The 24,064-nt window shown below is 36.9% G+C and overlaps 1 protein-coding gene across 9 annotated transcripts in view; it reads left to right on the forward strand.

The window, feature by feature from the left end:
• Positions 1-24,064, forward strand: part of MYO9A (myosin IXA) — a 278,184-nt gene that overhangs the window by 241,452 nt on the left and 12,668 nt on the right. For all 9 annotated transcript variants that reach the window (XM_059912852.1, XM_059912849.1, XM_059912850.1 and 6 more), the window contains 5 exons: positions 573-765; positions 2,239-2,367; positions 3,171-3,276; positions 4,043-4,174; positions 5,073-5,196. In XM_059912852.1, coding sequence (XP_059768835.1) covers positions 573-765; positions 2,239-2,367; positions 3,171-3,276; positions 4,043-4,174; positions 5,073-5,196 — 684 coding nt within the window. The remainder of the gene's footprint in view (positions 1-572; positions 766-2,238; positions 2,368-3,170; positions 3,277-4,042; positions 4,175-5,072; positions 5,197-24,064) is intronic.

The raw sequence follows: 24,064 nt of genomic DNA on the forward strand, positions 1-24,064 counted from the left end.
CCCTCTGAGATAGAAAGGTGATATTCCTGTTCCCAGCTAGAATCTAGTTGCAAATATGAAATAACCTAATTCATATAGTGACAATATATGCCTCTGCCTTTAGCTATGACATCAATAGTCAGTTAAACTTCCCTAAAGTTTACATAAACACCGAAGCGTTCTTATGCTTCAGAAATTAGTGACAACTAATTCATTTTAAATCAACAGATTTTCAAATGGTACTTGGTGAATGTTTAACATACAAAGTCTATCCCCTTTCTCCTTCGCTCACATCCCATCTTTATGTGAAGAGATTTTTTTTAACAGAAAGGGAAACAGTAATCTGTTGCCACTGCCTCCATTCTGCCCCATTATTTGGCAGGGGTCGGGAGGATTCCTAGTGGAAGAGGATTGAAACTAACAGCTTACATATTTATACTCTCAGCATTTATCATAATTCCCTTTCCTCCCAGCTCTCATAACTATGCTTGTAAAACTTGAGGAAAATAAAAAGTAGTTACTCTTAAAGAATTGGATAAACATATTTAACAATGTTTGAATGTACTTGGAAACAAAAATTATTTTCCATTTAGTATGATCCAGAGCTATCATCTCGACAGTTTGGGGTTGAATTATCCCGTTTGACCAGTGAAGACCGAACTGTTCCTTTGGTGGTGGAAAAACTCATAAACTACATTGAAATGCATGGATTATACACAGAAGGTATTTACCGAAAGTCTGGTTCAACTAATAAAATCAAGGAGCTTCGACAAGGTCTAGATACAGGTAAGATAGTGCCCTCTAAATCAAGACCAAATAATTTTATTTAAATAGGTCATCTTATGCTCTTAGTTTTCATTACATGTTGATCATTTTCTTGCAGCCAGAAGAGTGCAGTCTTTTCTGTGGTGCTTGTTTTATCATTTGTAGCTTTCAAAAGAGTCTTTGTTTTTATGTGGTCAATTCAGCAAACATACATTGCATATCATTTGTACAGGCATTATTAGGTACTTCAGACAGATCTCATTTAATCTTTTTTTAACAGTCTGGTAAGATCATGTCTTTAATTTACAAAGAAGAAAATTTAGGTTTAGGGAAATTGAATAATGAGCTGTTGATGAGATGCAGGGCACTGTGCTGATGTTTTTGTATTAATTTTCACAACAGATCTTTGTACTAATCTTCCCAAACAGTGATTATTATCCCTGTTTACAGATGAAGAAACTGAGGCTTACAGAGGATCTTGCCCAAAGACTCACCACCAATAAGTGACAAAGCTGGCATTTAACCCATAATCTAAACTATTGCCTGTTAGTCTCTGTTATTCTGACTCCAAGTGGTGCTCTTTCTGATGCATATTCTTGCCTTCCTACATTGATGACATAGTTACTTAAATGGATAAGTAGTAAACTGAACATGTATCTGTGTAGAGCTCTGGCCTCAGTCCTGGAATGTATGCAGAGGTTTGACTTTGGCTTTATGTTCAACTTCTACTCTTCACCACTATTGGAAAGGAATAGATTTTTTTTTTTTTTTTTTTTTTGGTCGCACTCCGCCGCTTGTGGGATCTTAGTTCCCCGTCCAAGGATTGAGCCTGGGCCCTTAGCAGTGAAAGCACGGAGTTCTAACCACTGGACCACCAGGGAATTCCCAGGAATAGAACTTTTTGAATCACATATAGGTGCAAAGTTTGTCTTTGTGTCACCAAGAATCTACCCACAGGCATCATTCATCCTATATCATCCCAATCATCTCATGTATAACCCTAGGGAGTTTATAAGTGAAGCAGAGCAAAGATTTTCTTCACATTTCCTAAGCTCAATTATCACTGTCATTTCATCTCTGAGAATGACTTAAAATCAGTCTGATTTTTAGAAACTGTCCTTTGGGCCTTTTTTATGTTTGTCATCTAAAGCATCACTACTAGAAGTATCGTTCACAGACCAATCTACAAGAGAAGTACAGAAATTGAGAAAAAGCATTTAGAAACATTTTTAGCAATTTAACAGTGCCTTGACATAAAAACTTGTGATCCTTTATTTTACACATCTGTCAGTCCGTGACATTTGAAAAACAACCAACAAACAACAACTGTTCCTTTACCACAGTAGGAGCACTGTTCCAAAGCATGGAATTAGATTGTAGAAGATAGTTTGATTAAGAACATGAAGGCATTTTTCAGTCATGATAGTTTCTAAAGTGAATTATTTGACTCTCTGCATGTTTTGGCTTTCTTATCTAACTCTTGTCTCTGAATAGATGCTGAGAATGTAAACCTAGATGACTATAACATACACGTCATTGCAAGTGTATTCAAACAATGGCTTCGTGATTTGCCCAATCCACTCATGACCTTTGAACTCTATGAGGAATTTCTTCGAGCTATGGGTAAGCACAGGCTTCCTGGGTTCAAGGAAGATCTGCACTTGGGAAAGGAATGCCATCTTCATATTAGATTATTTAGCCATCCTCTCAGTTGGTTTAGTTCATATAGATCCAAAAGTAATACAGTCAATACAAAACTGCCAGTGAACTCTCACCTATTCAAATGTTGACTTTTTTAGAAACTCATTAAAATGTCAGTGTCCTAAAAACTTTCTGAGCAGGTCACCTAGTTGCTTCTTACAAAGAGATTGAAAGACTGAGGTTATAAACAAATTTAAAAATTAAATAGGAGATTTATGTTCATTTAAATTGTGAATCTAGGCAAGAACTCAGTGTAAAGTTGGCTATCTATTTTAAGCCATGCCTAACATGTTGGTTTAGTTTTTCAGTGCTACAGATGTGTAGGATATTGATGAAGGCCTACCTAGAAGTGTTTAGGCCCTGAGGCGTGACTCCTCAATTCCCATAAGACTGATTTATAACTTATATAGCAATTGATTAATTTTAATGGGGAATTGGTTTGCCACAAAATGCCTGAAAAACTAGGGCATCTCTTGCCCCTTGCTGTAATCAAGAATTACTGGGCTATAGATTAAAACTCAGGAGACTGCTTAGAAAGTATAGAACTCAAGCAAAGGGAGATTAGTGGTAACTGTGAGTTGTTCTTCTGCTATACAGGTATAGCTAAAACTCCTAAAAATCAACCCTAGAGCCAGTCTCCCTTGCTACTTAGTGTCTGTCCAGAAGGAATATGTAGTGTATAAGAGAGGATAGTCATTCTTATTTGCTGCTCTTACTGCTTTCAGGCCTTCAGGAGAGGAAGGAGACAATCCGTGGTGTCTACTCTGTGATTGACCAGCTCTCCCGAACTCATCTCAATACCCTGGAACGCCTCATCTTTCATCTAGTCAGGTAACTTCAAGAAACAAAGGAACACTTAACAGTTTCTCTTGGATTCTTTTAAACAAATGAAGAGCTCCTTCGTATGAAAAACTGACAGATCTCTTTTTTCCTATTGATAAAGTCAATGCCTCAAACAGGTGGTTATGATCCCTTGGAGCAGAAATCCTCAGCTGAGTTAGATTGCATGGCAGGTGCTTCTCTGCCCTATTTGGGCCATGTAACACCTCAGTCTCATAGTGGCACTGTGTAGCCTAGCCTGTTATCTAACTCCCGAGCTAGAAGGGCTGTGTGTCTGTTGACATAACCTAATTCATAGGAGGAGGGTTCAGATGGAGCTCAGGAATTGACTGACCAAAGAGAATTCAGGGGTAGCCTCTCTTCTTCTGAGTGTAAATATTAGCAATAGTTGGGAAGAAAGCCATCTTTCTCTTTGGATAAATATCTTATGTAACTGTTTGAAAATGCCTTAAAGTGTCTACATTCTGTAGACATGTTCATCTAGTAACGGTGACCTGGGGCAGTGAGTCACAAATTTTTCCTTGATCAGCTATCTGCTTGCCTGAATTGCTTCAAGGAACAGAGTAAAAGTACACTTTCCAGAGGCAAAGGAACAGCTTTGGGAAAAGTCTACAGTATCTTCCTTCAACTGATAGGAATATCTTTCCAGTACTATGCAGTTGATGTCATTGATCTTCTTTCTCTCATCTCTTCTGCCTACCTCCCTGCAATTTTCCTTTTTCATCCTAGTTCCACTTGTTTTTTTTTTGTTTCTTAGGATTGCTCTACAGGAAGACACTAATCGAATGTCTGCTAATGCTTTGGCCATTGTATTTGCACCCTGCATTCTCCGCTGCCCTGACACCATCGACCCACTACAAAGTGTGCAGGACATCAGTAAGACTACCACGTAAGGCCAGTCACCATCACCTCTGCAAGACCCCAGGGACTTCTGAGTCAGTGTAGTCACTACCCAGATATCAAACATAGTGAATGATTTCTTTTTTTTTTCTTTTTCTTTTTTTTGACTGTGCTGCGCATCTTGCAGGGATCTTAGTTCCCCGACCAGGGATCGAACCCGGGCCCCCTGCAGTGGAAGTGCAGAGTCCTAACCACTGGACCGCCAGGGAATTCCCCTAGCAAATGATTTTTTTTTTTTTAAGTTCATATGTTTTTAATAAGATTGCTGGGTGCCACTGGGCTTTTTTATGCTGAAGATGAAAAATTCCTTTAGGTTCTATTCAACTAAGCATCATTTGTTTTGAAGGGCCTTATATTTTAAATTCGGCTTTTCTTTAGGAATGATTATAGTTTACAAATGTATTTTAAAATACCATTTTGCCAAATTACGTATACTTTGTGTTTTCCTGTAATCTAGTCTAACTGTAGTCTTATGGCTCCAAATCCCTTTGGTCTTAATACTTCAATATTCCTGTATTTCACCTTGGCCTTTTTTCATGGACCTCTGATTTCCTTCTAGAGTGGTGATTCTTAACCTTTTCTGCAAAAGGAGCTTTCCCCAGAAAAGCCTAGTGTTTGTGTCCCATTCCCAGAGAGTGATTTAATTGGTCGGGGGTGTGGCCTAGGCATTGGGACTTATAACTGCTCCTCAGATGGATACTAAAGTGCAGCCAAAGTTGTGAACCACCATTATAAACCCTGTCTCTGAGCTCATAAAATAAGGGATGTTGATTTTTCTTTTATCCTCCAACTATCTACCACTAAACTTAGCTGAAAAATAGTCTGCGGGTGCTACAATTTATTTGATTGACTTCAGCACTTAACAGTTTTCTCTTTTCCTGTTTCAGCTGTGTGGAGCTGATTGTTGTGGAACAAATGAATAAATATAAGGCTCGTCTCAAAGACATCAGTAGCCTGGAATTTGCTGAGAATAAGGCAAAGACCAGGCTGTCACTGATTCGTAGATCAATGGTAAGATGTAGGACATGGAATCACAGGGGGAAATGGGAGCCTTCCTCAGATTTTAAGTACACATTATGATGTGTAGAGAGAGGTTATTCTCTGAATCTTTTTCACATGGAACAAGTGAAAAAAAAAAAGTCATCTTATCTCAGGGTACTATGTATGCCTCATGTTTGTTCTTTGAGCTGTCTTTAGTTATATACACAGAATACAGTTAACTATGAAGAATTTTTTAAATCAAGTATTTGGGTAAAATGTTGGTGGTTTAATAATTTGCCCTGTTTTCTTTTCCTGTCCTTTCTATGAAAACGTAACCCACCCTAACTTTTGAGTCTACTTTCTTCCACCGTCTGTTCCCAACCTCAACCATGTCACTTTTGGTGGTCCTGCCAATAGTTCTGGGATGTAGAGGACTTAATCACTTGCAAGAATGTGAGTCATAGGATACAGAACTCCACTATGAGTGTACTATTATCAAATAAAGATTTCTTTGAGGGCTTATTGCTAGGTTTTGAAAAAAGCCTTACAAAAATGATAACTTATTTCTTCCATTTGCCCATTTGTCTGTTTAATATCTTCCTTTGTAACCGGTGACCTATATATAAACAACTCCATTTCACACTGACCAATAATCAGTAGGGTCTGGATAACAGGAAACCTATTGCTGCATTAAAGTTTAATTATTGCCCATTTACTACCCTTCCCCTGAATTGTAAAACAAAATTGTATTAGTGAACACCCAATCAGATCCCCAGTAAATCTCTAAAGAGAAGCAGGCTTCCCCATCATTGTGCCCATGTTTTTGCAGAGACCCAGCAATACTTCCTCTATACTTGGTAGTTTATACTCAGGTTAGCATTAAAGTAACTCTGTTTCTTCCTTTACTATTAAACTGCCTGGCACAGGGCAAGTGCACAACAAATGTCTGTAGATTAAGTTAATGAAGGGTGTTCTCTAAAAACAAACATAAACACAGAATTTCTCCAGTCGGTAAAGGTATTAAATAAAGCTCATCACAGAACACAGAACACAGAATCTTTTCTCCAGGAAATGAAAACAGAAACCCCATTTAAAAGTGAAACCCTTTCTGTAGTATGAATTTTTATGAACTCAGTTCTGAGAGGCCCAAGTTAGCAGTGCCCATCCAGGGAAGACGGGAAGAGACCTTTTACTATAAAGCCACTTTTCAAAGCAGGTAGACGAGCTGAGCTTTTTTGCTTATGTTGCAGAAGACAGATATATTCATTCCATTGAAAGATTAAACCTCTTTAATGGGGCAATGACATGTACATTCTAACCTTCTGCTTTCCTTTTCATGTCCTTCCTAATCCAGAAACCTGTACTAATTGCAGTTAGATTTATGAGCATTACCCGCAATTCAGTCTCGGTATGTATTAATATTGCAATGTGTCACAGCCACTTTACATTATTGTCTCTCATCCATCCAGGAGTTGTTCTGCTCTGTCTATCATCCATGCCTGTCCACCCTCCATGTGCAGCCCCAATTCAGGTCCCACTTCCTGATCAGCTTTTCTCTTACTCTCTTTCTTTAGAACCTTTATTTTCTTTCCTCTGTGTCATGCAGTTGAACAGTGTCCATTTATAATATACTGGTTTTTCCTCTTTGTCAAATAAGCCTCTTTGTGGATTTCTTCTTTGGTTGGATCATTGAAAGGTGAACATTGAAAGCATTGAGGTATCAAATTTCTGCTCTGTGAGCTTTGTTCTCATCAGTCTCTTCCTTTATTACATAAGAACCTATTACTGTTTTTAGCATCCTCCATCATTAGAAATGCTTATTTGCCCATTCCTATCTGTGACTTTGATGGTGTCTTCCTAGACGTAGAAGTATGACTGTTATCTACTCAGCAGTTTTTAGACAGTAGCTGCAAGTAGTAGTGAGCAAATTGATGGACTGGTTCTAGACTTAAATAATAATAGTATAATAGATCTCATACCAGGATTTCATACAAAAAAAAGAATGGAGAGATGGAACACCAATATATATGGAAACTAATTGCAAAGACTATCCATCTATGTGTAACCAGTTCATTAAGGATGCCAGTTTGCTGGGATACAAATGTCAGTCAGTTTTGCTTTTTATCTAGTAACTGCCTTCCAACTCTACCATGTCAAAATGCCCTTTCCTACTGGATATCAACTACCTTAACAGCATCTTGTGACTATTCCATAATTTTTAAATGCTCTAGTCTTAGTCCAGTATTTAAGACTTAGTTCTCTTCATATTATCTCTTCATATTATAATGTCAGTCACAGGCTTGATCCAGTACTCATCACTTTCTTCCAGGATAGACTAGACCTTAATCTGGGGCTGAAAACTTTGGGGGTGAGTGAGTAGGTTCTTTTTGTCACACACTTCTGCCCTCCCTCTTTCTTTCCTTTTTTTTTTTAATTTATAAATTCCAGAACATACCTGGCTCCAAGAGTTGGTTTTTTTGTTTTTGTTCTTTTAAATTATTTATTTATTTATTTATTTATATTTTGTCTGCGTTGGGTCTTTGTTGCCGCGCGTGGGCTTTCTCTAGTTGCGGCGAGTGGGGGCTACTCTTTGTTGCGGTGCGCGGGCCTCTCATTGTGGTGGCTTGTCTTTGTTGCAGAGTACGGGCTCTAGGCACGCAGGCTTCAGTAGTTGTGGCACGTGGGCTCAGTAGTTGTGGCTCGCGGGCTCTAGAGCGCAGGTTCGGTAGTTGTGGCGCACGGGCTTAGTTGCTCCATGGCATGTGGGATCTTCCCGGACCAGGGCTCGAACCCGTGTCCCCTGCCTTGGCAGGCGGATTCTTAACCACTGCACCACCAAGGAAGTCCCTGCCCTCCCTCTTTCTTGTGCTGTTTCTTCCTCTGGTGTTGAAACTGAGAGGAGTGATATAGGAGAGGCAGAATTCTACGTGATATGCCAGTATTGAGGTGACAGTCTTCTCGGTTGTTCAGCACTACTATTCAAGCTCATTGTCAGTAGGCTAAATGAAGATAAGTGGTATCTCCAATTGACCCTGCTGACAGTGAGCAGAAGGCTCTAGGCATTGGCAGCCCCTTGCTTTGGTTACACCTTCTGGCTAAACCTGACGGATGGCATTCATACCGTGTGACTCTGATATGTATGTCTTTTTTTTGCCTCAAGACTTTACCCAATCAGATCTACCTCCCGTGGCCAGTTCTAGGGCCTACAAGCACATTGGGGGAAAGGTTACATTTTTCATACCTCTTGGTTCCCAAGAACTCAAGGTGGGTAAGTCTTGCCTACCTCTCTATCTGACTCTTCCCACCACACTCTTTCCCCACTTCTCTTTTCCCCTATGCATGTAACAGAGTTGCAAATCCGTAAGTCTTTTGCCTATACAGACAACCAAACGGAATGAAATACCAGTCTCCCTTTCTTTTAGATGAACTCAAACCTTGATTCTTAACCTTCTGGATTCAGTGATGACACTGCCTTTTTCCTGTAAGAGGGGAAGGAATATCCTCTTTTCATAAACTCTGTGTTTCCCTGAAATTCCAGTAACCCCTCTTTCTTTTTAGCCTTTTTAGATTTACATTGAGGGAAAGGTGTTAGAATATTGATCACAGTATTGGTTCAAAAAAATGAAAATCTCAGTAAGCCCTGAGAGGAGAAACTGGTACCAACTACTCTTGGCTCCTTAAAGCTAGAAGAAAGGGTAGTTAATTATCCTCAGCTTTGGATCTTAGCCACAAGTTTGGAACAAGAGGAAAAATCCCACTTAACATCCTATTGCATATGCATCTAGCTGTAGAAAAGGTGTTAGTCCCAGACTTAAGAACAAGACCGTGTCTAGGACGTATTTGGTATTCATTCAGCATCTAAGGGATTGAATCTAAGAATTGAATCTAGGAAAGAGCAGTGAGTTTTAGGATATTCACTACAAATAAACTAATGAAAGTCAATAGTATTCAGGTCTTCATAGATGAAAAAAATTGCTATTCCGTAATTAAATACAATGGTGACTTTGCTGAAATGAAGAGTGAAATGAATTTTCGAAAAGTATGTTATATTATTGCCAATGTGAAAAGTCATTTGGGTTGGGTGTTGAACGATGAGTAGTAATTTAACAAATGGTGAGAAGACAGGGGAACGACAATTCCAGAGGCAAAGAAGCACGAAACAGATATCTGTGAATAATGACTGCCTTGTGTAGCTGGAGCTGGGCAGGTGGTGTGGAAGTGGCAGAAGAGTTTGGAAAGGTAGACTGGAACCAGATGTGCAGCATTAAGAATTTTGAATTTTCCCATTTTGAAGCACTTGGGAGCTATGGAAAGGTTTTGAAGTAGGGGAATGTCACCATCATTTCTTTTAGAAAAATAGCTGGTAGCATTCTAAAGAAGAATGGATTAGAGATGGGCAAGACTGGCAGCCATATATCAGTTAGGAGACTCTTGACTTGTAAGTAATCATATTTGCCATCACTATAATAGGTTGAATCCTGATCATGTCATTTTGAAAATATGTTTCTGCTACCATGTACTTTCCACAGAATTAGATTTATGGAGCATAATCTTTGACTAGGCTATTCCCAGAGTAGGGTTTCGGAATATGATATGCTCACAGTCCATCCAGTTATGCCTCTTCTATAACAAATGGGGTTTTTTTTGTAACTTATTTTTGTTATAATTCTAAGCATAAGTATTGATTTAGTATTATTTAAGATAATATAATATGAAGAATATAATTTGAAATAAAGTTTACTAATCTATAGAACCCTCACAAATTATCCTCTTGAAAGATGCTACACACAAAGGTTTTCATAGCCAAATAAAGTTTAGGATATAATGTGCAGTACTTCCAAAACTTTTAACTGTGGAGTGCTTTCTTCATAATGAGTCTAGTTGAACAGGGGTTCTAAAAAAGGCATTTTAAAAACAACATTCTAATTTTTAAAAATAGTATCAGTTGCTATTTTATGTACTTAGTTTGGAATTTTGAATTTGCTGTAAGTCTTTTCAGGATTTTCTTGCTGCGCTCGTAGTGGTTGGCAGTACTTATAAATTTTGCGTCATCTAAGCTTGTTGAAGAACTTACCTGCATGTCTCTGTTAGAAATTTGCATACTTGCAATTCTGTATCATTGTGGATCTGTGGGGGTGAGCTATGCAACTGACAACACCAAAAGAAGCAAGAAATGCCCTTCCAGAAGTTAAGTATTAATAATTGGAAAGTTAAGAATCAATTGAAATGTGGCAGCTTTGAAGAGCTCCAAAGGAGAAAGATATTCCAAGTGTAGACTTGATTCTAGCAAAGGGTCCTGTCACTTCCTTATGTTAGTGCATGCTGTCTGAGTCTACTGTTCACATTCAGGTGACTTGACATAATAAGAATCAGACCCAGAGAATGAAAATTTTCTGAGAATATAGAAGTGTTCTTACTGTTTCTGGTACTGACCAGAAGGTATTTTTGTAGTATTAATCTTTTTTTTTTTTTTAAGATATAATTGACATATAACATTCTTAGTTTTAGGTATAGCACAATGATTTGATATATGTATATATAGTGAAGTGATTATCATAATAAGCTTAGCTAACATTCATCACCACATACAGTTAATAATTTTTTCTTGTGATAAGAACGTGTAGTGTTCTCTTTGATAACACCACAACCAGAAGACCCTTGCTTTTTCTATTCCTCCAGAACCCTCTTTCAGAGATCATGATGGTAAGCAAGAGGCATTACTTGAGGATCCACATGCAGGAAACATGCAGCGCCAGTGGTGAGGAGGATTAGGCACTGGACCTCTTTGGGAGAGTAGGCAAAAGGAGAACAGTATTTGTGCTCTTTTTTGCAAATTGTGAAAGAAGCATCTCTTTTGAAGCCTTGAAATCATCTCTCTCAGATGTGGACAAACGGGAAGAAAAGTTATGTAGGGAATTCTTGTAGATAGAATTCCATAGGAGTGGAAGAACTACAGTAATATCTGTCAAGGGAACGTGACGCTTTTCAAGAGGCCTGAAAATTAGGTTTGGCGGAATAAAAGGCAGAAGTTAGGAAGTAAGGAAATATAAGGATTCTGTGATCTTGGGATGATAGGATTATATGTGAGAGAAGAGAAGGTGAAGATTTACAAACAGCAGAGTGAGTGAGCCAGGTGGGTTGAGTGTTTAGAGAGTAAAAAGTACAGAATACTAGACAAGAATAAATGATGGTGGCTCCCTATGCAATTTTTCCTGCTAGATCTACCAGTTGTATCCTAAAAATCGATTGTTAAATATTTTCATTTCACTCTTATATCTCCTTTTTTAAAAAATTCAGATTTGAAGCTTAATACTAGCTCTTTTTGTATAATGATGTACTCAGTGCTTTTAAAGAAGCTGTTTTCTCACAGAACTTGAAAGATAAACTATATTTATCATTTTCAAATGACTGGAATTATTTCTTTCTCTTATAGTATATAATATCTTTTAAAATTAGGCATTTGATAAATCTAAGATCTTGTGTTTCTACGTAAAAGACACATTTACATACTTGTTTCATGCTCATTGTGGAAAAATTTGAACAGTAGGGTAAAGTGCAAAAAGCAGGAAGAAAATCACAGTTTTCTATTAATATTTTAGAATACTTATATTTCCCTTGAACTTTTTCCTTATGTATATGTAGTGAAGTTATGACAGTCCTATGGTATTCATAGTTTTATGTTTCTTTTATTATTTTAGGAAGATTTTTGTAGAGCTAAAACATGAATTCAATTCAGTATTGTAAATCCATTTAATATTTTTAAACTTACAGTTTTACTAAATAAAAATGAGACTACCTTCCATATATGTTTCTTCAGAGGTACTTCTCATTTTAGAGTACACTTTAGACACATCTTTTTTTCCTTCCCGTTCTCTTCTGCAGATGAGACCTGTCTTCCTAGCCCCACTCATTGATTCATTTTCATTTATTCTCATTCATTATTTCAACAAAAGTGTAACAGTTCTGTTGTGTTTTAGGCACTTGTGCTAGGTGCTGGAGGTATAGAAATGACAAGATCTCTTCTTTAGATAAATTAACAGTCTAGTAAGCAAAGATACAAATAATTGTAGTTCAGTTTACTAAATCTCATCTTGTCTGTTCAGAAAGCTGTAGGGAAGCATAGAGAGCTAGGTGACTTAATACCTGAGAACACTGAATAAACTTCAATGGCTAGAATGTAAGATTTCTTGGTAAGAATGAAGGAAGGGAAGAGTGATAAGATATAATGAAATAGCAAATAAGTTTTTGGGTTCTTAAATTCCAGGATTAGTAGTTTGGATTTGATCTTTTTAGGCCTTGAGAGGCCATCAAAGGTTGTCTAAGAGTTTCCTCTTTTAAAAACACTGGACATAAAGTTTCACAGGAATTTTACCAACCCTTTAAAAACATAACAATACAATTTATTCTGTTTCAGAGCTGAGAGGGAAAAGGTCTTTTTTTATGAAAAGAGTGTAACATTGGTACTATTTAACACCCCACCCAAAAAAGAAAAACTAACAAAAATTTTACACAAAAGTATTAAAGGCAGCAGAGTACAGGATGGGCTCTGGACTAAACTTTTGTGTTTAAATCCCAGCACCAGATTACCAGCTATTGTGACATGGGCAGGTCATTTAATCTCCATGCCTCAGTTTTCTCATGTATAAACTGGAGTTAATAGTACCAGACTCACAGGATTAAATGAGTTTATACTTGTAAAGCCATAGAAAAGGACTTGATACACTGAGATATGTATATATTTACATACATATATATATACATATGTGTATATCAATAAAACACTTGATATATAAATTCAGAACTGCCTCATCTGTGAATATTAATCCCAAAATCCCAAGTTAAAATATTAGCAAGCATTAGCTCAGTGGCCCATAAATATAAACTTTGACTAAGTGTGATTTAACCCAGGAATGCAAGAATGATTCAGTTAGCATAATTTACCATGTTAATTGATCTGTAGGAAAAAAATCATATAATCCTCATAGATATTTAAGAGGCATTTGATATAATTATACAGGTATTTTTTTTTAATTCTTATTAAAATAGGGATATATCTATAATTCCTTAGCATGATAAAATATATCTATTTTATCCCCCAAACCAGTATCTTGCTTAATGGAGAAACATTGGAAGCTTTCTAATTAAAACTGGGAAAAGGCAAGAATGTCCATTATCCTCACTGTTATTTGACCTGGATCTGGAGGTACTATCTAATGCAATTAGGTAATAAAAAGGAATCAGAGGTATAAAACTTAGAAGAAGAGGTAAAATTATCACTTTTCATTATGATTGTATATATGCAAAACTCAAGAAAATCAACCAAAAAGTAATTAAAATTATAGGGTATCTGAGTACAATTGATAACTTTGATATATACTACCCGTTGGATGATATAATGGAGGAAAAATGCCCATTTTTCTTAGCACACACATGCACTCAAAACAGCAACATAAAATACCAAAGAATATACTTAATGAAGAAATGTAGAACAAGAAATGTGGAAGATTTATACAGAGAGAGTCTTAAACCCCAAGAATTACAAAAGAAGATTTGAACAAATAAATGCATTTGGAAAGGAAGACTGAATATATAAAAATGTTAGTTCTTCCTAAATTCATCTATTCATTTATTGTTCTAACACCCAACAGGATGGAGAGAGGATCTGTTGAGACTCACCTAAACTTTCAGACTCATAAGACTACCGTGAGCTACACTTGGCATCAGAATCACATAGAAGAATATGGGACAGGAAGCACAGCATGCCAGCAGACAACATAGGTCTTCCTTTTATGCCAGAGTCGTCGTAGCAAGCCATGCTGCCACGCCACCATCAGGGTGTTGGTTATATCTTTAGTCTCCCAAGTCACAGCTCAAGTGCAAGGAAAAAGAGGTCCACATTTTTAGTGGTTGCAGATCTGTTCTGCCTTAGAAGTTTCATGCCTCCGCAGGAGTCAGTATCTCTCATAAAATTCTAGACGTAGTTTCCAGGGTCCCTGCAAGGGATATGTCTAATTACAGCAGATTCCACACTCAAAGAGTCTAAATATATAGGTTCCAGCCAGATATTTATAATTTATCATTCCTTCTTCAGATGCCAATCAGGGTAATTTTTGCCAGAAGCAGTGTTATCTAGTAACATCATTTACATGCTACCTTTATCAGGTTTCCAGGGTGCTGAGCTAGAACATGGACCAAAGATCAAATTCTCATAGACAAGGAAAGAGTTTTGTAACATTTTACCTACAGATGTGATGTCAATAAAAACAACAAAAGAATATTTGGGGGGACCTTGACAAGATGCTACTAAAATTCATAATAAGAAAATAAGGAAGCAGGAAAACTAAGAAAATCCTTAAAAAAGAAAAAGAAAGGATCATAAACATTAAAGTGAGTGGCATTTCAGAGGTATACTATTCAATAAATGGTGAAGGAAAAAAGGATAGTCATGTGGAGAAAAAACAAGAAAAATGTTGATCTAAATAAATCAAAGACTAAAAATTTAATAAAAGTGCTAGGAGTATAGTCATCTCTCAGTATCCACAGGGAATACTGTGATAGGAGTTTCAGAACCCCCACCCCCACAGATACCAAATTTCTAGGATGCTCAAGTTCATTATGTAAAATGGCATAGGGCTTCCCTGGTGGCCCAGTGGTTAAGAATCGGCCTGCCAGTGCAGGGGACACGGGTTCGAGCCCTGGTCCGGGAAGATCCCACATGCCGCGGAGCAACTAAGCCCATGCACCACAACTACTGAGCCTGAGCTCTAGCGCCCATGAGCCACAGCTACTGAGCCCGTGTGCCACAACTACTGAAGCCCGCATGCCTAGAGCCTGTGCTCTGCAACAAGAGAAGCCACTGCAATGAGAAGCCTGTGCACCACAACGAAGAGCAGCCCCCGCTTGTGGCAACTAGAGAAAGCCCACGCAGCAATGAAGACCCAACGCAGGCAAAAATAAACAAACAAAATAAATAAAGTTCCTGTTTAAAAAAAAATGGCATAGTATTTGCATATAACCTACACACATCCTCCCATTATACTTTTTTTTTTAATTAATTTATTTATGGCTGTGTTGGGTCTTCATTTCTGTGCGAGGGCTTTCTCTAGTTGTGGCAAGTGGGGGCCACTCTTCATCGCGGTGCGCGGGCCTCTCATTATCGCGGCCTCTCTTGTTGCGGAGCACAGGCTCCAGACGCGCAGGCTCAGTAATTGTGGCTCACGGGCCTAGTTGCTCCGCGGCATGTGGGATCTTCCCAGACCAGGGCTCGAACCCGTGTCCCCTGCATTGGCAGGCAGATTCTCAACCACTGTGCCACCAGGGAAGCCCTATACTTTATTTTTTATTTGAAGTATAATTGATTTACAATATTCAAGTGTACAGTATACTGATTTGATATTTTTATACATTACAAAATGATCACCACGATAAGTCTAGTTACCATATGTCACCATAGAAAGTTATTACAATATTATTGACTATATTCCCTATGCTGTACATTACATCCACATGACTTATTTACTTTATAACTGGAAGTTTGTACCTTTTAATCTCCCTCACCTATTTAGCTCATCCCCCTACCCCCTTCCTCTTTGGCAACCACCAGTTCTTTGCATCTGTTAATCACTTTCTGTTTTGTTATGTTTGTTTTTTTAGATTCCACATATAAGCGAAATCATGCATTACTTGTCTTTCTGTGTTTGACTTATTTCACATAGCATAATCTAGGTCCATCCATGTTGTTGCTAATGACAGGATTTCATTCTTTTTTATGATTGAGTAATATTCCATTGTGTCTGTGTGTATGTGTGTATACGCATACATATTTGTACTTCATTTTCTTTATCCATTCATCTATCAGTGGATACTTAGGTTGCTTTCATATGTGGGCTATTGTAAATAATGCTGCAGTGAACATAGGGGTGTATATATCTTTTCAAATTAGTGTTTTTGTTTTATCTGGATAAATATCCAGGAGTGGAATTGCTAGATCATATGGTAGTTCTATTTTTAATTTTTTGAGGATCCTTCATGAAATCTTCCATGTACCAATTTACATTCCCACCAACAGTGCACAAGGGTTCCCTTTTCTCCACATCCTCATCAACACTTACATGCTATCTTTTTGATAATAGCCATTCTGACAGGTGTGAGTTGATATCTCATTGTGGTTTTGATTTGCATTTCCTTGATGATAGTGATGTTGAACATCTTTTCATGTGTCTGTTGGCCATCTGTATCTTGTCTTTGGAAAAATGTCTATTGAGGTGCTCTGCTCATTTTTTAATTAGGTTTTTTGTCATTTTGAAGTTGAGTTGTATGAGTTCTTTGGATATTTTTGGATATTAACCCCTTGTTAGATATATCATTTGCAAATATCTTTTCCTCTTCAGTAGGCTGCCTTTACATTTTGTTTATAACTTCCTTCACTGTGCAGAAGCTTTTTAGTTTGATGTAGTCCCATTTGTTATTTTTGCTTTTTTTTCACTTGACTAAGGAGACATATCTAAAAAAATATTGCTAACACCAATGTCAAAGAGCATACTGCCTGTGTTTTCTTCTAGGAGTTTTATGGTTTCAGGTCTTACATTTAAGTCTTTAATGCATTTTGTGTTTATTTTTGTATACGGTATGAGAAAGTAACCCAGTTTGATTCTTTTGCATGTAGCTGTTCAGTTGTCCCAACACCATTTGTTGAAGAAGCTGTCTTTTCCCCTTGTATATTTTTGCCTCCTTTGTTGTAGATTAATTAACCATATAAGCATGGGTTTATTTCTGGACACTCTGGTTTCTGTTCCAGTGATCTATGTGTCTGTTTTTGTTCCAGTACCATACTGTTTTGATTACTGTAGCTTTGCAGTATATTTTGAAATCAGGGAGTGTGATACCTCTAGTTTTGTTCTTTCTCAAGATTGGTTTGGCTATTTGGAGTCTTCTGTGTTTCCATACACATTTTGGAATTATTTGTTCTGGTTCTGTGAAAAATGCCATTGGTGTTTTGATAGGGATTACATTTAATCTGTAGATTGCCTTGGGTAGTATTTGTGATTTTAACAGTATTAATTCTTCCAATCCATGAGCATGGTATATCTTTCCATTTGTTTGTGTCATCTTCAGTTTCTTTCATTGGTGTCTTTTAGTTTTCCAAGTACAGGTCTTTTATCTCCTTGGTTAGATTTATTCCTAGGTATTTTCTTCTTTTTGATGCAGTTGTAAATGGAATTGTTTTCTTATTTCCTCTTTCTGATAGTTCATTGTTAGTGTATAGAAATGCATCAGATTTCTGTATATTAATTTTGTATCCTGAAACTTTAGTCAATTAATTTATTCTCATATTTTTTGAGTGGTATCTTTAGGATTTTTTTATATGTATGGTATCATGTCATCTGCAAACAGTGACAGTTTTACTTCCTCCTTTGCAATTTGTATTCCTTTTATTTTTCTTGTCTGATTACTGTGGCTAGGACTTCCAATACTATGTTAAGTAAAAGTGATGAGAGTGGGCATATTTGTCTTGTTTCTGATCTTAGAGGAAATGCTTTCAGCTTTTCACCATTGAGTGTGATGTTAGGTTTGTCATATATGGCCTTTATTATGTTGAGGTTTGTTCTCTCTATACCCACTTTGTTGAGAGTTTTTATCATAAATGGATGTTGAATTCTGTCAAAGCTTTTTCTGCATCTGTTGAGATGATCATAATTTTTATTCTTCAGTTTGTTAATGTGGTGTAATCACATTGATTGATTTGTGGGTATTGAACCATCCTTGCATCCCTGGGATAAATCCTACTTGATCATGGTATGATCCTTATAATGTATTGTTGAATTTGGTTTGCTAGCGTTTTGTTAAGGACTTTTATGTCTGTGTTCATCAGTGACATTGGCCTGTAATTATCTTTTTTTGTGGTGTCTTTGGTTTTGACATCAGGGTGATGCTGACCTCATAGAAAGAGTTCAGAAGCATTTCTTCCTCTTCAGTTTTTGGGAATAGTTTGAGAAGGATAGGTGTCCTGCCTACTTTAAATCATTCCTAGATTACTTACCATACCTAATTCAATGTAAATACTATGTAAATAGTTGTTAGTGCATGGTGGCAAATTCAAGTTTTGTTTTTTGAAATTTTAGGGAAATTTTTTTCAAATATTTTCATTCTGCAGTTGGTTGAATCCAAGAATGCAGAACCTGCAGATACGGAGGGATGTCTTACAGCTCAGGCAACCTAGCTTTGCAGAGCTGTTTACTGCCCTGTATCCTGCAGGCACAAAAGCATTCCACCTCTTCACCTTCATATTGCCAAAACATCCAAGAAGAAGTTTACTTCAGCTGAAAGGGCAATTATGGAAGAGCCCAAGAGGAGATGAAGAAGGTTATCAGATACACCTTTTCTACAAAAATTGAAGCCAATACATAACAGGAGGCAGAAAAGGATAAATCTTTAGGGAAAAAAAATAGGAACAAAAGGGGAAAGGGGAGCAAAAGGAAAACAGACTGAAGTAGCTAACAAAGAAACTAAAAACACCTTAAGATAACAGAGAAACTGAAGCCAAGTGTGATTAAGTTAATATAATTTATCAAGTCAGTGGGCCCTGTATTGTACTTCTTGTACAATCCAGTAGAATTTTTTTAATCAGTTTTTTATTTATTTATTTATTTTTATTTTTGGCTGTGTTGGGTCTTCGTTTCTGTGCGAGGGCTTTCTCTAGTTGTGGCAAGCGGGGGCCACTCTTCATCGCGGTGCGCGGGCCTCTCACTATCGCGGCCTCTCCTGTTGCGGAGCTCAGGCTCCAGACGCGCAGGCTCAGTAGTTGTGGCTCACGGGCCTAGTTGCTCCGCGGCATGTGGGATCTTCCCAGACCAGGGCTCGAACCCATGTGCCCTGCATTGGCAGGCAGATTCTCAACCACTGCGCCACCAGGTAAGCCCCATTAATCAGTTTTTTAAATGTGACTTTTTTAGAGCTCTAAAAACATGTGTTTTGGTTTTTTCTTTTCCTCCTAGTATATATATTGAGATTATATACATTGAGATATAGTTGACATATAACATTGTGTAAATTTAAGGTGTACAATGTGATGATTTTATATATATATATATGTATATATAATGAAATGATTACCACAGTAAGGTTAGTTAACACATCCATTACTTCATCTAGTTACTTATTTCTCTTTTTTTTTTTTGGTGGTAACAACATTTAAGATCTACTCTCTTAGCAACTTTTAAGCATATAATACAGTATTGTTAACTACAGTCAGTATGCTGTACATTACATCCCCAGAATTTATTCATCTTGTGACTGGAAATTTGTACCGTTTGACCACTATCACCCATTTCCCCCACACCCCAGCCCCTGGCAACCACCGATCTACTCTCTGTTTCTATGAGTTCAGTTACAAATATGTTTTTTAAGAAGAAGGGAATTCCACCTTCTCCCATTTTGAAAGGGTGAAATCAGTGCTAGTTTATTTTTCTTTACAAAGTGAAAATAGTTAACTCCTCAAAAGCATAGTAATGTCTTAAATTGCTCCTTGATTGGCTCTCTGTCGTAACTGTGTTATCTGTGATGTCTTTGGTAGTGGTAATCCAGCTTTTCCTAGTAACTTTGTTAATGAGAGGTTGGAAATTTGAATATTGTGTATGATATTAAATCGTGGATAAGTGGGACTTTAGACCTAACACTCACTGACATTTGAAAATAATTGTAGTTGAAATCTCGATTTTAGGAATAATTTGTCTCGAGTTTAAGCTGGAAAGTCACTGGCATAACTGTTCAGAAAAGGATTACAATATGGCTTTATAGGTTTTTCAGTACTTATATTAACAATTGGGTACACATTGTTCATAAACTATGTGATCAATCAAAACCAATAAAATCCCTATTATGATAGAAAAATATACTGTGATCTTGGAGTAGGGGAGGTTTTTCTATTATATAAAACCATTAAAAGAAAAGTTGATAGGTTCATTGGCATAATTATCAAGTATTAATGCATGACAAATATGACCATAAGCAAGGCAAAAGGGAAATGATACATGGTAAGAAAATATTTACAACTCATATCACAAAGTCTGATTTTCCCTGGTTAATGAGGAGAAGCCCCTACAAATAAATAGGAGAAAGACCTAGTGGAAAATGAACGAAGGATACTACAAACCACTTCTCAAAGTGTTAACTGCTAACTCTTTCCAGGAAGTCCACAAGGTCAAATATTTTTATCATAATGTGAAGAAAATATTTGCCTTTTTCACTCTGTTGACTTTTGCAGTGATGGTAGAAAAACAATTATGGATAAAACCACTGAAAGAGAATATATAGTGAATGTTGCTATAAAAAAAGAAATCCCATTTAAAAAAACTAAATTATGCTTACTATGGAAAAGTATGGAGAATAAAGGATATTATTCCACTCAGGAAATACCTTGATATATTTGCAGATTTTATTTTTTTTTAATTAATTAACTTATTTATTTATGGCTGTGTTGGGTCTTCGTTTCTGTGCGAGGGCTTTCTCTAGTTGTGGCAAGCGGGGGCCACTCCTCATCGCGGTGCGCGGGCCTCTCACTATCGCAGCCTCCCCTGCTGCAGAGCACAGGCTCCAGACGCACAGGCTCAGTAATTGTGGCTCACGGGCCCAGTTGCTCCGCGGCATGTGGGATCCTCCCGGCCCAGGGCTCGAACCCGTGTGCCCTGCATTGGCAGGCAGACTCTCAACCACTGCGCCACCAGGGAAGCCCTGCAGATTTTAAAAGAACCGATGATATACCAGTTTATGTCCAGTTTTTAACACAGTATTAACATTTTCCCATGTTTCTAAAAGCTCTATGTAATTAACTTTAAAATTTACTTTCTCTGACCTTGTAAGAGAACTCTGGGCTGTAGGGGTTCCAGCTTTTCCTTAATCTTTGTTTAATGCTATCTTAAGAGAGATCAGACCTGTGGAGTTTGATTTTCTTCAGCTCTGTTAAGTAATTCTTAGCTAACCCGTAGTGAAGTACTTTAGGTGGCCAGGTGATGGTATGAATGCCGAACAAAGGCAGCTCTTCTATTGAATACTGGGAAGTGAATACTAGGAGTAAGCTCAGATTTTTCCAGCTCCCTGAGGCTTTTATATCACATTAAGTTTTAGTTGTTCATTTGGCTTCATTAAAATAGTCAAAATGATATGTAATGAGAAGCTGCCTTGGAATTTATAATGTAATTCTGACCAGTCATAATGGACTTTAACACTGTGTTGATACCAACTTCAAACCCTGTTCTCTGCATCCATCCCACAATGCTATCTTTTCCGTAGTCATCCTCTATTAAATTTGCAGACTGACAGTTTGTTTTGAGGGCCTTTTTCTTAACATATTCTTTACTTCTTGCTCTCAGAACTAAAAGTGGAATAGCAGTCTTGTCACCCTCTTACTATTCATCCTGTTGCATGTTTTAGAGGGCATGAGCTTGGAAGAGTCAGTCTGAATGCCCTTAGAACTCACCTTCTACTTTCACCTTACCATTTGGGCTAGCTCAGCAGTTTCGGTTTCTGAGACAGCATGTCTTCCTTTCTTCTTCCCAAAATCAACTCAGAAATCTGTCAGTTTATTGTCCCATTCTATTCAAAAGATAGTAGTATATTTGCATTAATAGTTAACTTTGAAGAGGAGCTCTTAACTTGTTGAGAAATACAACACATTAAAAAAAAAGCACAGAAACATACATCTGCATCTTAATGAATTATGAAGTAAACATCCACATACCAACCTCAGGTCAAGAAATAGAACATTGCCAGCACCCCCAGAAGCTCTTCTCTTTCTCTTTCCAATTGCAATCCTTTCTCTCCCCCAAAGGTAAGCAATAACTTGAGTTTTATGTTAATCACTTACTCTGTTTTCTTTCTTGGTTTCCCACTAAAGTATGTATCCCTGAGCACTATAGTTTTGTCTGTTTTTGAGCTTTATATAAATGGAATCATATAATAGGTATTATTTTATATCTGACTTATTTCACTCAACTTTATGTGTGTAAGGCTTATCCATATTATTGTGTTTCATTGTAGCTCATATATGTTACTATATAGTATTCCAGTGTATATGTATACCACAGTTTATGCATTCTAGTATTGATGGACATTTGGCTTGTGTTTGGGGAGTTATGAATAATGCTGCTATGAACATTCTGATACATGTAGTTTGGATGGACACATGGATGTATTTTTGTGGGGGTTATATAGGAGTGGAATTACTGAGTCACAGGATATATATATCTTCAACCTGAGTACATAATACCAAACTTTTTTTCCAAAATGGTTGTACTTTACTAGCAGTGTATGAGAGTTCCCAATTGCTCCACTTCCTCCCCAGCACTTATATTGCTAGATTCCTTAATTTTAACCATTTTAGTGGATGTATCATTGGGGTCTTATTTTAAATTTCTGTGTTGTGACTCTAATGTGCTTAAGCACCTTTTCATAAGTATGTTGGCAGTTTGGATATGCTCTTTTGTGAAGGACCTGTTCAGAACTCTTGCCCATTTATCTAATTGGGTTGTCTGTCTTTCTCTCATCTGTAGGAGTTCTTTATGAATTCTGGATACATACCCTTTATTGGTTACTTCTGTTGCAGCTTTCTTCTTCCAGTCTTAAAGGTGTCTTGATGAACAGGATGTTCTTAATTGTAATGTAGGCTAACTTACCAGTCTTTTCCTTTAGACTAGTACTTTTAGGGTCATGTTTAAGAAGTTTTTTACTACCTGAAGTTATGAAGATAATCTTTATTATCTTCTAAAAGCTTTATTGTTTTGCCTTTCATATTTAGATATATAATCCACCTGGAAACAATTTTTGTATGTGGTATAGTGTAGGGAGTGGTCTTTATGTTTCCACATGGATATCCAGTTTTTCCAGCACTGTTTATTTAAAAAAGCATCCTTTCCATACTGCTCTGAAGTTCCCCGTTTGTGATAAATCAAGAGTCTATATATGTGTGGCTCTCTTTCTAGGCTCTCTATTTTGACTATCTTTGTACCAGCACCACTGTTTTAATTACTATAGCTTTCTAAAAATATCTGCTAGAACAAGTCATCCTACCTCCTTCTTCAATAGTGTTTTGACTATTCTTGGCTCTGTGTACAGTATTGCCATATAAATTATAGAATCAGCTTCACAAAAATTGTCTTGGGATTTTTATTGAGATTGCATTGAATTTAGGGATCACTTTAGGGAGAATTGATATTTTTACAATATTGATTGTTCCCATCTGTGAACATGATATATCTCTCCATTCATGTAGATCATTAATTCCTCTCAAAACTGTTTTATAGTTTTGTACATAGATATCTTACACATCTTTTGAATTATTTGAATTGTTACTAGGATTTTAATAATTTTAATACAATTATAAATGTTATTTTAAAATTTTTATATTCTGTTTGTTGCTTGTTAAATAAAAATACAATTGATTTTGGTATTTTTCCACTTATTCTAACAATTTTTCTGTGCATTCCTTTGGATTTCCTACCTCTACAGTCATGTTGTTCATGAATAATGATAGTTTCATTTGTTCTTTCATAATCCTTCTGTCTTTTATTTCTTTTTCTTACGCTAGCTAGAACCTTCAATGCTATGTTGAAAGGAAGTGGTGATAGGGATCATTCTTGGCATGTTCCCAGTCTCAAAGGGAAAGCTTTCAGCCTTTTACCACTAAGTATGATGTTTGCTATAGAATTTTTATAGATGCTTGATGAGATTAAATATGTTCCCTTCTATTCCTGGTTTTCTAAGAGTTGTAATTGTGATTTAATATTGAATTTTATGAAATGCCTTTACTGCATGTATTGAGGTGTGCATGAGACTTTTAAATTTTATTGTTATGATATTTTACGAGTGAATTTCTGAATATTAAATCATTATACTAGTGCAATAA

The sequence above is a fragment of the Balaenoptera ricei genome, chromosome 2, assembly GCF_028023285.1.
Source record: "Balaenoptera ricei isolate mBalRic1 chromosome 2, mBalRic1.hap2, whole genome shotgun sequence".
Taxonomy (NCBI): domain Eukaryota; kingdom Metazoa; phylum Chordata; class Mammalia; order Artiodactyla; family Balaenopteridae; genus Balaenoptera; species Balaenoptera ricei.